Here is a 15,141-nt window from a genome sequence, read left to right on the forward strand (position 1 = left end):
CCACCGCGTACTAGAAATTCTGAGGTCCACCGCCTGGCTGGTCTTCAGACCTTGGCGTAACGGAGAAATGCTGCCATCAAAAGGTTCAGAGATAGCTGCATGCGATCCGATCAACATATCATTAGGGTTCTGGCACGTAAGGTTAGGCAACTAAGTTAAGTAGGTAGAATATCAATTTTTCTAATTAAAATCAGCAAATATGCTTTCCTTAAAAGCAAAATGTAAACTATTACAATGTAAAACTAAAATCAAACAGTAACTTGTTACAGACATCATAATTAAAGATAAGGAGCTTTCGGGCTTTAATGTACAATAATTGCAAACTACAAGACAATAAGTAAATAAACACACATTTTAGTTAGTAGTAAAGTTTGAATGCAGTCGTCGCTTGACTGCCGAGTGATAAACAAGCGACTGACACCGCTTGCCTTTGCTCACACAGCATATAATTGAGGAATTAGGGTAGAGCACTACTTCGTCGTAATCGCCCATTTCCGTTCTGTCGATCAGAAAAGATCAATAATATCAATGATTTCAACATGCACAAATCAATAATAGGTTTGTTCCGATGCGTTAGTTCGTTAGCTACAACATAAATCCTGTTAGAGTGCATTGTATGAATATTTATGCTCGTTATTCTCAAAACAAAAGAAGTGCTCCTAGCGAATCCCCTTTTTCTACGTTTATCCGTAGGACGAAGAAAATCTAATGGCGTTTCAATGCGTTAGGACGGAATTGAAACTCGTAGAACGAATTTAGAATCAAGAAGTAGTGTTAGATTTTAAACAATATCTCAACAATGTGTGGCTCTTTATCAAATCCAATGGTACGTATGGAAAGGACAGAAATATGCCAGTTTTTGTTTGAACTCGTTCAGAAAAGAGAGGTAAAGCACGGGTTGTTCTTAGTGGGCCGGAAATGAGATCAAAAACCCTATTTCCATAGAAAATGTACGATCAGTCATCAGTCACAAAACAAGTATTGGGTACTATCACGGAAGAATAAACGTGCTGACTGAGCTACTGAATGAATGCTCGGCTGTCAGTGACTCGATTACTTCCCAATCATTCAGACTCTCACGAGGCAGTGAATGATGAGGCGGATGGCTGTTCATCTATCTATCTTCTATCTATATATATAAAAATGAATTTCTGTCTGTCTGTCTGACCCTTATAGACTCAGAAACTACTGAACCGATTGGCGTGAAAATTTGTATACAGGGGTTTTTGGAGCCGTGGAAGGTTCTTGTGATGGTTCGAGACCCCTCCCCCTTCTGTAAGGGGGGTCTCCCATACAAATGAAACAGAAATTTCTGCATAACTCGAGAACTAATCAAGCAAATGGAACCAAATTAGGCATGTGGGGGCGAGTGTGGGGGTATAAGGAGATAATCATAGGGGGTAGCCTCTTAGATAATATGGGGGGGGGGGCTACGTACAATATAGCATGCTTTTTTTAAATCGGCGCATAAACTCAAGCTAATATTGAATCCCGAGCAAGACCGGGCACACTCAGCTAGTATACATATAAAAATGACTCATTGAACCCTTGGAGGTATTTTCTTCAGAATTCAAATAGTCTTCCCTGCCCGGTACCATCTTTCTTCGTGCCAATTAGGCCAGTATTGGGAACGGATAAGGAGATTCAAATTCGGCAAATGTTATTCTGAAAAATAATAATTTATTTACAAAAATCAAGGCCAATGAGTTCAGTCTATTCTAAGTAGAATTTAGTGATGATACGAATGCAGGTTCGAATTGGCGTAGCTACTTGCATGACCATGTCCATGTCCTCCGGAAGAAGCCTTTTCACCTCCATATCCTCCCTCATGGTGTCCATTATGCTTGTCGGAAGTATATTCCACAATACGCTCCGTGCCATCGGCCTCATGCAGCGAGTACTGGCCCTTCACAACATCTCCATCGCGGTGTTCCCACTGGCTTTTGTGATCTCCGGTTTTGGAATCCTTAACGCCGTACTCGAACTTGTACTTTGGATGGGAGTGATGTTCCTCATGATGATGATGGTTACCACCATTGCCATCTTCCCATTGGGCTGAAACGACCACGACTGCCAGAGCAAGGACTAGAAGAAACTATAATTCCACGTTACATTATTAAAAATCAATTTAAATCATTCGTTCAAAATACTACCTTCATCATGATTTGAGCTGCTTCGACCACTAGATGCGATCACTAGATTAGAACTGATTCCCACCAGCCATCTAGCGTACTAATTTATACACACGTTTAGTCAATGCAGAACAATAATATGCCACTTACCAGGCAGTAGGAGGCATATAATTTTTTTTATTGGGTTTTAAATTATGAAATCGCCTTAATTAAATAAGCAAATCACGCCTCCCCTGTAAAGCTTGCGACTGAACAAACACGAACGTAGACTACCGTGGTGGAAAAGTCGCATGCTAATGAAGGTTAATGCAGTAGAAGTGCATGGAAATTTGGGTTGGTTTATATTTTGGCAACGATATGCAACTTTTGCTTTTCATTTAATACCTAAGGCAGCGCTGCACAACGCGCAGCCCGGCCGGACGTGGTTGAGATTCTCAGGAGGATCTCAGCAATGATATCATGCCAGTGCAATTTTATTCATCGTTATGAATTTTAATCCAGAATGAATGAGAAATGGACAAATTTCTGCTTGAAACATGTTCATCAGTGTATCTCAAATTTGATCGTACCGCTGTATTTAGATTTTTGAAAAACGACTCTAAAAGCGCAAGTTAAAAAGATACGTCTCTGAATTATTGGCAGCTGACTCAGCATGCATATATCAATAATTATCTCAGTATTAGGCATATTTGGTTGATTTTACTAAAAGTTAGAGCAATTTAAGAAAAATGCCTTGTTCTTGAAAAATCTTATTTTCTTGAAATAAAATGATCATAACTTCTTGAAATTTTGCTCATTTTTAGTCGTAGTAACGATCTTTCATATGTCACTAATTTTACTAAAATTCGTCCATTAGGTAAAAAGTTAAAAAGCGAGCATTTTACTAAAATACATTAAACTTCATACACTTCGAATAAAGACGAAAACTATAGCAATAAATCAATAAACATCTCTTCAACGCCCATCCATTTACTTAACTTACTTAAGGGTCCTGTGCACCACCAGCGGTGCAAAGGGCCAACGTTAAACACTTCCATCCTGGGCGGCTGCTCGCTTTTGCCTTGACCTGGGCCCAGGTCAGATTCCTATCGACTTGCTTAAGGGGAAGCTCACCGGCCCAAAAATAAAAAAAATATTTTCGGTACGTTTTTATTTTTCTAAAAATATTGGGAAAAATTATCAAAAATCCAAGAAAATCAGTTTCTTCCTTAGATTTTTGTCAAAAATTACATGCAAAATTTTTTTCTATCCCATCATGAAAAAAAATTGGACTCTCAGAAAAACCGAAAAGTTGATGTTTTGTGGTTTTTTGAGTCCAACTTTATGCCATAATGACTTATAAAACATGTATTTGCACGTGAATTTTCTTTACAAAATTAGAAAAAATGTGTTTTTTTAGATTTTTGATACTTTTTTTCAATATTTTTGGAAAAATCAAAACGTAATTATTTTTTTCGAAGCGGTGAACTTCCCCTTAATTTCTTTATTGAGGCTCCGCTGCCATGAGCCCCTGGGTCTGCCTCTGCTGCGATGTCATGCGATGTCAATCCAGCGCTTGCTTGCAGATTTCCTTTCCGCCCCGTCGAAGTGCGTGGCCGACCCACCCTCACTTTCGCTCTCGAATTTCTGTTGCTATCGGCTTCTGATGACATCGACGATGGAGCTCGGCATTCGAGATCCAGTTGTGCGGCCACCAGGCACGAATTATATACCGCAGGCATCGGTTGATGTAGACCTGCAGCTTTTGAGTGTTCTCCGCTGATACACACCACGTCTCGCTGGCGTATAACCACACATATTTCACGTTCGAGTTGAAAATTCGGATTTTGGTGCGTTGACTTATCTGGTTGGATCTCCATACGTTTCGTAAACTCGCAAAGGCAGCCCTAGCCTTCTTGGTTCGTGCACCTATGTCGCTCTTGGTCCCGCCGTCCGACGCTATTTAGCTGCCAAGATATTGGAAACTTTCGACCTTCTCCACTGCTTGCCCGCTACCGTAAAGTTGGAAGGGTTGCCCGTGTTGATATCCAACGATTTGGTCTTGTTGACGTTGATGGTGAGACCCGCCGCAGAGGAGCGTTCGGCTAGGTCATTGAGCTTACTCTGCATATCAGAGCGCCGTTGTGCTAGTAGAGCAACATCATCAGCCAAATCGAAGTCGTTGAGATGCTCCATGGTGATAGGCTGCCAAAGTAGCCCACGGTTCGGTACACGGTCAATTGCACCTACCATGATCTCGTCGATTACGATGAGAAACAGTAGCGGTGATAGTATACATCCTTGTCTCACACCAGCGACTACCCGGATAGGGTCGAACAAGGCTCCGTTATGCAGAACTCTGCACGTGAAAACCTCATACTGCGCTTCGATGAGTTTGACGATTTTATCCGGGACTCCCTTGCGTCTCAGGGCGCCCCACAGATTCTCGTGATTGAGACGGTCGAAAGCTTTTTCGTAGTCAATGAATACCAAATAAAGGGACTCTTGGAATTCATTGACCTGCTCCAGGATGATGCGGAGCGTGACAATATGGTCCACACAAGATCTTCCGTCGCTCGTCTCCTGTATCCGATTCAGGATAACTTTGCACAGAACTTTGAGAACAATACACATTAACATGATGCCTTGCCAATTGTCGCACAAAGTCAGATCCCCCGTCTTTGGGACCTTGACTAAGATGCCCTGCATCCAGTCGGCCGGAAAAGTCGCGGTGTCCCAGATATTACAGAATAGTTGATGCAACATTTGTGCGGATAGCATGGGGTCAGCTTTGAGAATCTCTGCTGATATGCGATCAACCCCTGGAGCCTTGTTGGATTTCATGCTTCGGATAGCTGCTTCAATCTCCTGCAGTGATGGGGCCTCGGAATTGACGCGAGTGATGCGCAGCACCCTAGGCGGATCAGACCGAGATGTTGATGGCTGGTTGGCCGTCGAAACTTGAAGAAGTTGTTCGAAGTGCTCAAACCAGCGTTTCAGCTGGTCAGTGGGGTCGGTAAGCAATTGTCCAGTCGTGTCCTTCACTGGAATCCTCGGGTTCATCCATGCTCGACTCAAGCGTCGTGAGATATCGTAGAGGAGGCGTATATCGCCAGTGTTTGCGGCTTTCTCCTCTTCGTCGGCCAGGGAGTCCACCCACGCTCGCTTGTCCCGTCTGCAAGAGCGCTTGACTTCCTTCTCTAGAGCCGAGTACCGTTGACGGGCTTCGTTCTTGGCTCCTCTGCTTCTCGCCCGCTCTATCGCGGCTTTTGCTTCTCTACGCTCCTCAATCTTCCGCCAGGTTTCGTCTGTGATCCACTCTTTCCTCTGGGTGCGCAGCTCGATGGCCGTCCATTGTTCTTCTACGCTGCCACCTTCTGGAACGTACGCAGCTCGAGTCTCAAGTTCTTCAACAAAAAAAAAACTTTTTACCGCTGGATCTTCAAGTCGGCGTGTGTTGAACCGCCGCCCGAGTCTCTCCTCCCGTCGCTGGATCCGCGCCATGCGTAGGCGGATTTCACCGATTAGAAGGTGATGGTCAGACACGATGTCAGCGCTGCGTTTATTCCAGACATCAAGAAGGCTCCGTCTCCATTTTCGGCTGATGCAGATGTGGTCGATCTGATTTTCGGTATGTCCATCACGGGAAACCCACGTGACTTTGTGCACTGGCCGATGGGGGAAGAGCGAGCCCCCGATCACCATGTCGTTATTGCCACAAAATTCTGCAAACAGCTCACCGTTCTCGCTCATTTCGCCGAGACCATGGCGTCCCATGACACGCTCATAGTCCGTGTTGTCGGAGCCGATCTTCACATTGAAGTCGCCAGTGTAGATCTTGATGTCACCCTTTGGAACCTTATCCACGACAGCATTCAGTTGACTGTAAAAATTCTCCTTGTCCTGTAGCTTGGCAGCATCGGTTGGTGCATAACATTGGATTATGGTAAGGTAACCCGTGTTCTAAATCTGGCAACGATTATCCTCTCATTAACAGACTCCCACTTGATGAGCGCAGCACTTGCCTTGCCTAAGTAGGAGACCAACTCCACGATGGCGGGGAGCGTTTTCACCTCGAATACCAGAGTATAGTAGTACCTGTCCCGACGACAGTTTGTGTTCTCCAAAGTTTGGCCAACGAACTTCACTCAGTCCCATGATTTCTAGCTTCATGCGTCGCGCCTCGTTGGCGAGTTGTGCCAGTTGATCCTGCTGGGCTAACGTCAATACATTCCATGATCCAATTCGTGTCCGTTGTTTTGCGCTAAAACTCGTTGCCGTTAAATCAGTTCGATGTCTTTCTCTGTTGGTTTCCGTAACAAGTGTAAAGGTTTCAGAGACAGTAGGTGGTTGGCCTAAGGTCAAGGTGGCCTATCCGCCGTGATGGGACTGCCATCTTAGGTGTAGCTTCCGGGGAAGAGCATTTCTTATTCATCCTCTGGATGTCAGTCAGACGCTGTTTGAGCCGCACCTCCATGATGAACAGACGCTCGGGTTGGCGAAGCATTTCCTCTATCACCGTGCTATGGTTACCGCGCCAGTGTTCCTGTCGCACCTCCTCATTCTGCTATTGTCGGATTGACAACATTGCCCAGGCTACGCCAACCAGCTATGTCCATGTTTCAGCTGGCAGTCTTTTATGATCATATGACTCGTGGAGGCGTGAGGTAGGAACTTGTGAGGACCGGAGCAAGGTATATCGCTCCTTCCAGATTGTCACTCACCATTTTGTAGCCCCAGTGAATACATTGAACAAGCTAAAATTTGATTTGCGTTATGGAAACAACAGTTAGGTGGGTCATCATGATACATTTTTCAGGACAATGTTTTTTTTGTTCCATTTGTGATCATAAACATCTTTGCAAATTTTGGGGACGATTGGTTGTAATCCAGCTTTCCGCATGTCATTGGAAATTTGTATGAAAATTAATACGGAAAAACCTACTTTTGTGCATTTTCATCCCTAGAGACCACAATTTACTCAAACCATGCAACAAATCATATAAAAATATAGTCCATATAATGCCTAACATCTTTAATGGAGAATGAACGGTGCTAGAATGTTTCCAAAAAAGTTATAACTGTTCAAATATTTATAGTTTGAATGTTGGTTAAGAACACAAATAACTTGTTGGGTGATGGAGTAATCTATATTGATATCATTTTCATAAAGCTATTAAAAAAAACCAGGTTTGTAGCCACTTTAGGGCAAAATCCAAAAAGGCGTTTTCTTAGAATTTAATTATAAGCATTTTGTCAAAGTTTGATTGAATTCTTTTTGTTTGACTTTATTAGAGAAATTTTTAGCCATAAAATGTTGTTGTATAGCCCACCGTCCTTAAGGAAATAAATAACTGTCGCTAAAGTGGAAGGTTCGTCGCCCAGTATGTCCCTAATGCTGTTGGGAAGTGCGTACTGCTCCCGTAGTTGTTGGTATTGCGGACACAGGCATAGGATGTGTTCCACCGATGCAGTGGTTCCGCAAACGTAGCACATTCTGGGGAACTGCGTCCCACCAAAACTATGTGAGATCCGTGTATGGCCTGTCCTAAGACGAGAAACCACCTTCTGGTCCCGTAGTTTCGACATATCCGTCCACTTGCTCGTCGTTCCTTTAATTCTTCGGATGAAGAGAAATTGGGATTGGCACCACTCTGCCCAGGCTTCCCACATTTTGCTGACTATCCATCGCTTTACGTGTAACGGGGGCCAGCTGGTCCAGACCCTGCCAGGCTGTCGGCTTCGCTATTTCCTGGGATACCGCAGTGCCCAGGGATCCAGGAAAACACCGTGTTCGGAGGAGTGGCCTCCACAATACCCTGTATCCAGGGGTGAGTCAGGGTCTCAGATGTAAGGGCTTGTATCACGCTGTACGAATCGGATAGCACCAGTATGGGCCGGTCCGAGGGTGTTGTAACGGCAACAAAGATGGCCGCAGCTTCAGCGGAGAAAACCGAGCATTGTGGTGGTAGGCTGCTACTCATCGGTGCTGAAATTCCGGCTACTCCAATTCCGACCCCGGCTCGGGAAAGCGATCTGTCCGTGTATATGTGGGCATGGGTTGGGTAGTCCGAGCCTAGCAGTTTGGCTACTGTTCTCCTCAGCGCTGCAGAGTTATCTCCAGCCTTAAAGCTGCTCTTTATCCGACTTTCGATTTTTGGTGCAGGTATGCGCCAACTTTTGTCTCCGTACCAGTGAACCTTGGCCACTGGGGAGAGCTCCAAATTGGCAGTCATACGGATGAGTTTGTTCCCCTCATCGAGGAGAAAGATCCTGTCATTTCCGGAGGTCATTGCTGTAAAGGCAGCGGCTTTCGATGCAATTGCTGCGGTTATACGATGGCGGAAGGGCTGAATACCCGCTTCGATGCATGTGGCATCGGCGGGCGTTGACGGAAGAAGACCGGAGACAATCCGAACGTAGGTGTTGAAAGTTGGTGCTAGTATCTGCACGAGCTTTTCGGTGGCGATGCCCGTCATCTCAAGACCGTACAGTAGGCGACTATCGATGACGGCTCTTGCAACCCGGAAACGAGTGTCGCGATTGTTAGACCGGTCCTTCGAAAACTCCGTTCATGGCCACAAGAAAGAGGGTAACGGCGATAACTGAACCTTGTGGGACACCCGTCTCTTCTCTGAAAAGCTGGGACCTCGTGTTGCCAACTGCGACTCTGAAAGAACGATCGGTCAGGAAATTTTTGATGAAGAGGACCATGGGTCCACACAGCCCCCAGTTGACAAGCTGTTCTAAGACGAGGGGCGTCCACGTCCTGTTAATTATCGTTGGAACTCTTGAGGACCTCCCCTAATGTTGCGAAGTAAGTTGACGTTCCGTACCCTTGTAGCTTGTTAAAAAGCTCCAGCATCCGTAGCTGGCCTGGCGTTGGTAGCCTCTTGAGTAGAGGGTACCCGATTTCGTCGGAACCCGCCGACTTTCCGTTGCTGCAGCCGAGGGCATGCTGAAATTCCTGCCAGGAGAATGCCTGGTTGATGTCCAAGCTCCCAGCAAAAGAAGAAACAGAGCAACTTGCAATGGATGACGAAGAAGGCTTAGCTTTCCGCTTGAATTCGTCTTCGTACCTACTTCTCGATGGCTGCGAGATCGGCAAAGTACGAGCAGAGTTCGTCCGCTACAATTGCAGGGTCAGAAACCGCTTCACCGTTAATCTGTACGTGGAGCAGTGTCATGCACCGTTTCCCACTGAGGGCGTTGACTTGCCTCTATAAGTCGGCCGAAGAATGCGATGAATTCATTCTTGCCATTAATTATTGAAAACGATGACATTGATCACAACTCTGTATACAGTTGAGCTGGAGTGACTTTTATATTGTGTGGCAAGTACAATCATAACACATTACAAATGGCGAATCGATCTATGGCAACGTTTCCAAACCTTCTATATGACCAGGATCATGTTTCCATGAGGCAGTCCCAAAGTTGGTTTACAAAATGAAAGCAAACCGATGTTAAAGATTGCAGTTCCTATCATAATGAAAACTCATTTTGATTTTAATTGTCACGAAATAAGTCCAATTTTTTAAATGAATGCAACTTAACTTGAAGTTCTGCTGATAACGTCTTGTTGCAAATTTAACAAATGATTATTGTCTATTTGTTTTGTAATTCGTGATTAGTCTGGATTGAGATTTGAACTCAAGTCTTTCAACGTGAGAAGCCAAGCCCATTTTTTTCCTTGATTTGTTTTCCGTTGATGTTGTTTTCCGTTCTGAGCACCAATGCTATCGACGTCAGGGAGGCAGCTCCCACACCTGGACCCTACCTATCAACCCATCAACTCATGAACCGGAGACCAACGGCTTTACTTCCCATTCGAAGGAAGGCGTGATCAGAGATGTTATGTCTCAGAATATCCCGGCGGCGCCGACTGGGATTGAATCCAGGTCTGCTGGGGTGAGAGGTAATCACGCTTACCAGTACACCACCGTAACATCAAATTTTGGTTTCAATTTGACCTCCAGCTTTGCTCGGGCACCCTTACCCCACTTGAACTTATTGCTTCATCATTTTTTGTTTGTTGCATGATAAAATATCATCAAATTAAAAGGACATTTCTTAAAAATCAATGGGGTTATGTGAAACATTCGAAAGATCAAAATTTACTTAATTTATTGCTGAAATGTTGTATGGATTTGTTTAAATTGTAATTTAGGCTTTGGGTGGCCATCAGCCAATCCAAACACATAATACAACCATCGATAAAGACAAAACGCTTGCTACTACTAACACGATAAACTCTCTCTATAATATAGCTGGAACGGAGTTGTAAAAGGATAATGACATATTTCTTGCCTGGTTGTTGGAATATACATGGTTGAGAACATAGTTTGATCGGAATCGAGAAATGCCATAGCGAAAAAAATCCTATTAACACATGCAATAATGGAATACTCATTAACAAATTGATATTTTTCCGCTCTCATACGCTCTCAATATCACGCGTGATATTGGAGCAAAATATCATGCTTGATATTGATTTTACGAGCTTTTACTATTCACAAAGTTACACCTCGTTTTCTTAGAAAGAGAAGGTATAATCATGCACTCTCTTTTTCTCTTCACCGATGGCAGACACGAATCGACTACTAACAGCCGTTATGGAAGTTTCGGTTGAGTTCGGGTGTAAGGCAAAAATCTTGTTCTTTGGTGAGATTCGATTTTTCGATATTTTTCCAACAGTGAACGCACGTGTATGATCTTCGGCTTTACTTCGTGAAGCAGCTTGCCAACAATTTGGTCGTTTCGTTCTACCGACCCGTGTGAGCTATACTCCAAAGGCCGTTTGTCATGAAAAAAGTAAAGAAGATTATATAATTATTGCTTTATATTGCTGTCATACCGTTATCTTTCGGCTCGTTGATCGCTTGTCATTTTGTCATTTTGAGAAATTGTTATTCCTTGGTGCCCATCAATTCCAGTCTTCCCCTGAACTTCAAACTTATGCAAATCCAACGTTTAATTAATTGATTTCCTTGAGAGAACCAGACCAACAAACATTTTAAAACTTGTATCAATGATTTGACTAATCTCTCTTTTTTTCCATTAATGATCGCCCAAGGGGATGAAATGCAAAGCTGTAGGTTGTACCTAGAGCTGGTATGGCCAAATACTTCAATTAGTAATGAAAGCACCGTATTCAAAGAAGGATTTATTTATTTAATCAGTCGTTTCAATTTCTCAGTACTTAGTGGTGTTGGTCAATGTTGGCATAGCTTTCTCCATGTGGGTGGTGAGCGTGTCCACTGCGCTGAACATGAGCCTGGAAACCGTGGTGATGGTCCGAGCTGTAGTCCACAACACGGTGGGTACCGTCGGCCTCATCCAGAGTATACTGCCCCTTGACGACATCTCCATCACGGTGCTCCCATTGGCTTTTGTGGTCGTGAGTGTGGCCATCCTTGACTCCGTACTCGAATTTGTACTTGGGATGAGAATGATGCTCGTCGGCTGCAACAACGGCGATAACCACACAGGCAACCAGAGCGATGACCTATCCAATAAAGATTCAAGAGACTCGAATTACAATTTTACCGCTTACAATGTAGGCTTGTGTTTTTTCACTAACCTTAATCATTTTGGTTTTAATGGAATGAGCTTGTACTGTTTGAACGGCTGATGTTTGACTGATGCTGACCAAGAATCACCTCAGAATATTTATACACATGCAGGTTCATTCGCCACTCAAACCGATCGCATTCAAATTTCCAATTAGCTTTTCCTCATGACATGCAACTCACCACGAATTTAACCATCATGTGTACTTTGCTTTCGGTTTCATGGTCAATCGATGCTGCTGCTACCGGTGCACTTTGCACTAGGTCAGTGGTGTGGTGGAATTTCGAGCGCACACCTTGCGGAAGGTAAGTAAAAGCAACATCGCATGCTCTTCATCGTTCATCTTGATTGGCCTTGTCCGGAATTGAAAATATGAAGTTGCGTTTCTTTAGCGTTTCACTCGCATGGAAATGATTCGCACATATTGAAGAAAGGCCAAAATGCGGGGAAGCAGTGTGATTGATTTGATTGATGCTCAACAATGTAGTTTGATCCGAAGTTTGCACCCTGATGAGTTGATCCATTAATGTAACCGTATGAAGATGACTTATCGTGAAAGAGGGGAATTAGTTGATAATTCTACAATTAAATCAATCGAAAATTATTCCAACAATATGTGGTGGGTTTACTTATCAACCCCCTGTTTCCTATTGCCCATTTGATCTATATTGAAGTCTTCAACAACTGTGCCAAATTTGATTGTGTTTGGTTGCGATCTGCATTTGCGGAACAACTTCGTAGTTTGCAAGGGAAACAGAGAGAAATGATTGTCAATAATTTACACATTGCTCAATATTGCCCTCCCTTAGCTCAGTCGATAAAGGCGCAGCTTTAAAGCAATACCATGCTGGAGGCGACTGGGTTCGATTCCCGATCTGGTCTAGCAATTTAACGGATTGAAAAATTTCTTAATTTCCCTGGGCCTAGAGAATGATTGTACTTGCCAAAATTATACTTATGCAAAAATGGTACAGGCTTAGAAAGGTATCAATTAACAATTGTGGAATGCTCAAAGAACACTTAGTGGAGGGAGACGTAATAAATCCAAACAAGAAGAATGTAATTATGAAAAATAAAGAATGTACACATGCTTATCTTTTAGAATATCATGTTGACAAAATATAACCGGCTTTGAACAAGCTTATCTAGGCTTCATTTTTAACTGAGCAAACTTTTTCCTTCTCTCTGTAATTTTTTATTTTGCACATAGGTCTTCTCCTACTCGATAGTGATGTATATTTGTATGGGCGAACCTTTTTTTCTAGAAATCATCGAGAGAAGTCATTGTATACGAAAGCTATTACGCCCTCATTCCAGCTCTCTGCTAGACAATTTTCGTGACGCCAGATGTGTTTCTTGGATGCCAGAAAAGCATGGCATGGATGTGTGTACGGTGGGCATGGATGCCAGAAAAGAAAAATGTGGGCATGGATGCCAGAAAAGAAAAATGTCGAGGAAATATTTATTCTTAGCAAATAATATGGAATCATTTCAAGTACCGTAATCCAGGGGCCAATTGATCATAACGTCATGCGTGTTTAGTCAACTCGTAGAAAATTTTAGGTGATAGATAGAAAGTAAAATCTTGATTATATTTCATCAAGGGATCCTAGTAAAGGCTGACTAAAAGTAAATTTGTACGCCCCTCGCAAGCCGCTAGCACGGCTCTAGTGTTGGGAATCGAAAATCTTTGACAGTGGTTTGTTTACACTTCTTTACACGCTAACTTGAATATGGGGCATGAAGTAGTTCGCCTCCTCGTGGTGTGCCCTGGAAACGTTAATTATCGAACCCAAGGGAGAGATATTGCGGCTAAACGAACTACAGCAGAGTAAAGACGCTGGAGCCCCATCCAGCTCGTCCCAGGAGGTCGATAAGCCCTGCACAAACCCTCGTTGTGCAAAGGCAGGAGTGACACCGGGTTCTTAGAGTGCTTAGCACACGCAGCTGGTAAGCGGTCACATCTGTCCTGTGCTGCCGTGGACAGTTGGCTGGCTATCACGTCTGCTCTAGAACTCAGACGAACAATTAACAGCGAACAATAAGAGGAAGGCCCTGCACAGCTGCTCACCAGTGATGGAAAAGTTCGCGAAAACTCACTATGACTCGCGAACTTTTCCCTTGGTGAACTTCGTGAAATATCGCGAACTTTTCCAACACTGCTGCTCACTGTGCAGTAACGAGTGTCACGTCTGTGACACACCACAAGTCTGGTGCGCCATAGCGCAATCGGCCCCCTCGTGCAATGCTTTCGGGCGGTTCCGGGGAGGGCAAGGGCCAAGAGCAAAGGTTTAGTGGGTCGGGAGCGCTACTTCTCCCATCCCCACACCCTGAGTTATCTTCTCAGGTGTCTGGGAGCAAAATCCACAATGTATAAAAAAAAAAAACGCTAACTTGAATGTACCAATTAAATGAGTACATTTGACACATTTTATGATATTATTCCAAACTGTCAAAAAATTGGTTTTTTTCAAAAAATGAAAAAAGGGTAATTTTTAATAATTTGTGAAATTATCTTCTTGCGATAGAAATGGGTAAAAAAAAGGGTTTGTTGAAGTGAAAGTGCAAAGTGCTTTGGAAGTTCACGGACTATGTCCTGCAAATTGGTTGGAATCCGAGCGATAAGTACCGCGTTTCAAAAAAATATGCGGCAGCAGATTCCTTCCTGTCGGTGTTGATTGAGGTGAAAAAGGTGATCAGGTAGTTACATTATTCCCATAAGAGTCAAACCGCAAACGTAAGTGTTGGGGAAGATCAGCACAGAACTTCTGGGTGCTTTCAAGAACCCAGTATAGTGCTATGAGGAATGTAATTATGATTAAATTTAGGTATGTATTCTAAAAACTGACGGTCCCGTTTCAGGTAAGCAGGTTAATAGTGGGTTCAGAAAATAAAACGATGTTTATATGCCCAGGAATCCAAATCCGATTGTTCAACGAATAGATGCAACTTCTTTACCCTACAAATTGTACAACAATGTCTACAACTTACTGCAACACTCGCATATTCCAGTACATAGGTTAATTCAAGTGTTTTTGATTACCAATGTGATTATGTTTAATAAAGACTATGAAGTGTTTTAATGATTTTAGTTTCTACAAACGTTCAAATCCCTTATATTTCTCTGTGCTTATATTTAATGACAGCCAGCTCAATAAAACAAATAAAAATAATCTATAATACGGGTACTTTTTACTCATTTACAGAAAAACCAAGATGATTAAAAACAACTCATTTTATGACGTATTATTCGAATACTCATTAATGAGTAAAGTTGCTTTTACTAATTTCATGAGTTAGGCCACTTTTATTCAAAATGAGTTAAATTTTACTCATGAATGAGTACTTTAGAGTTAGCGTGAAGAGAACAACTGGTGCAAGTTTGATCAAAGTAGTCGAACGCGTTCAGAAATAACGTCAAATGGAACTCGAAGGAAGTAAAAATATTAGTTAGTGC

At 43.1% G+C, this 15,141-nt stretch overlaps 2 protein-coding genes across 2 annotated transcripts; both read right to left on the reverse strand.

Annotated features, from left to right (window-relative positions):
- Positions 1-1,729: 1,729 nt before the first annotated feature.
- On the reverse strand, positions 1,730-2,159 carry LOC135698563 (cuticle protein 7-like). Its single transcript, XM_065218635.1, has 2 exons — positions 2,154-2,159; positions 1,730-2,095 (listed from the first exon to the last, which is right to left on the reverse strand). The coding sequence occupies exons 1-2, from the start codon at positions 2,157-2,159 to the stop codon at positions 1,730-1,732; spliced, it is 372 nt and encodes a 123-aa protein (XP_065074707.1).
- Positions 2,160-11,312: 9,153 nt separating this feature from the next.
- LOC135708044 (cuticle protein 19-like) lies at positions 11,313-11,703 on the reverse strand. Its single transcript, XM_065230019.1, has 2 exons — positions 11,695-11,703; positions 11,313-11,619 (listed from the first exon to the last, which is right to left on the reverse strand). The coding sequence occupies exons 1-2, from the start codon at positions 11,701-11,703 to the stop codon at positions 11,314-11,316; spliced, it is 315 nt and encodes a 104-aa protein (XP_065086091.1). The 3' UTR covers position 11,313.
- Between the last annotated feature and the right edge of the window lie 3,438 nt (positions 11,704-15,141).

This window comes from Ochlerotatus camptorhynchus, unplaced genomic scaffold (assembly GCF_037179485.1).
Source record: "Ochlerotatus camptorhynchus isolate MF236.1 unplaced genomic scaffold, CSIRO-AGI_Acam_v1.1 ptg000002l, whole genome shotgun sequence".
Lineage (NCBI taxonomy): Eukaryota > Metazoa > Arthropoda > Insecta > Diptera > Culicidae > Ochlerotatus > Ochlerotatus camptorhynchus.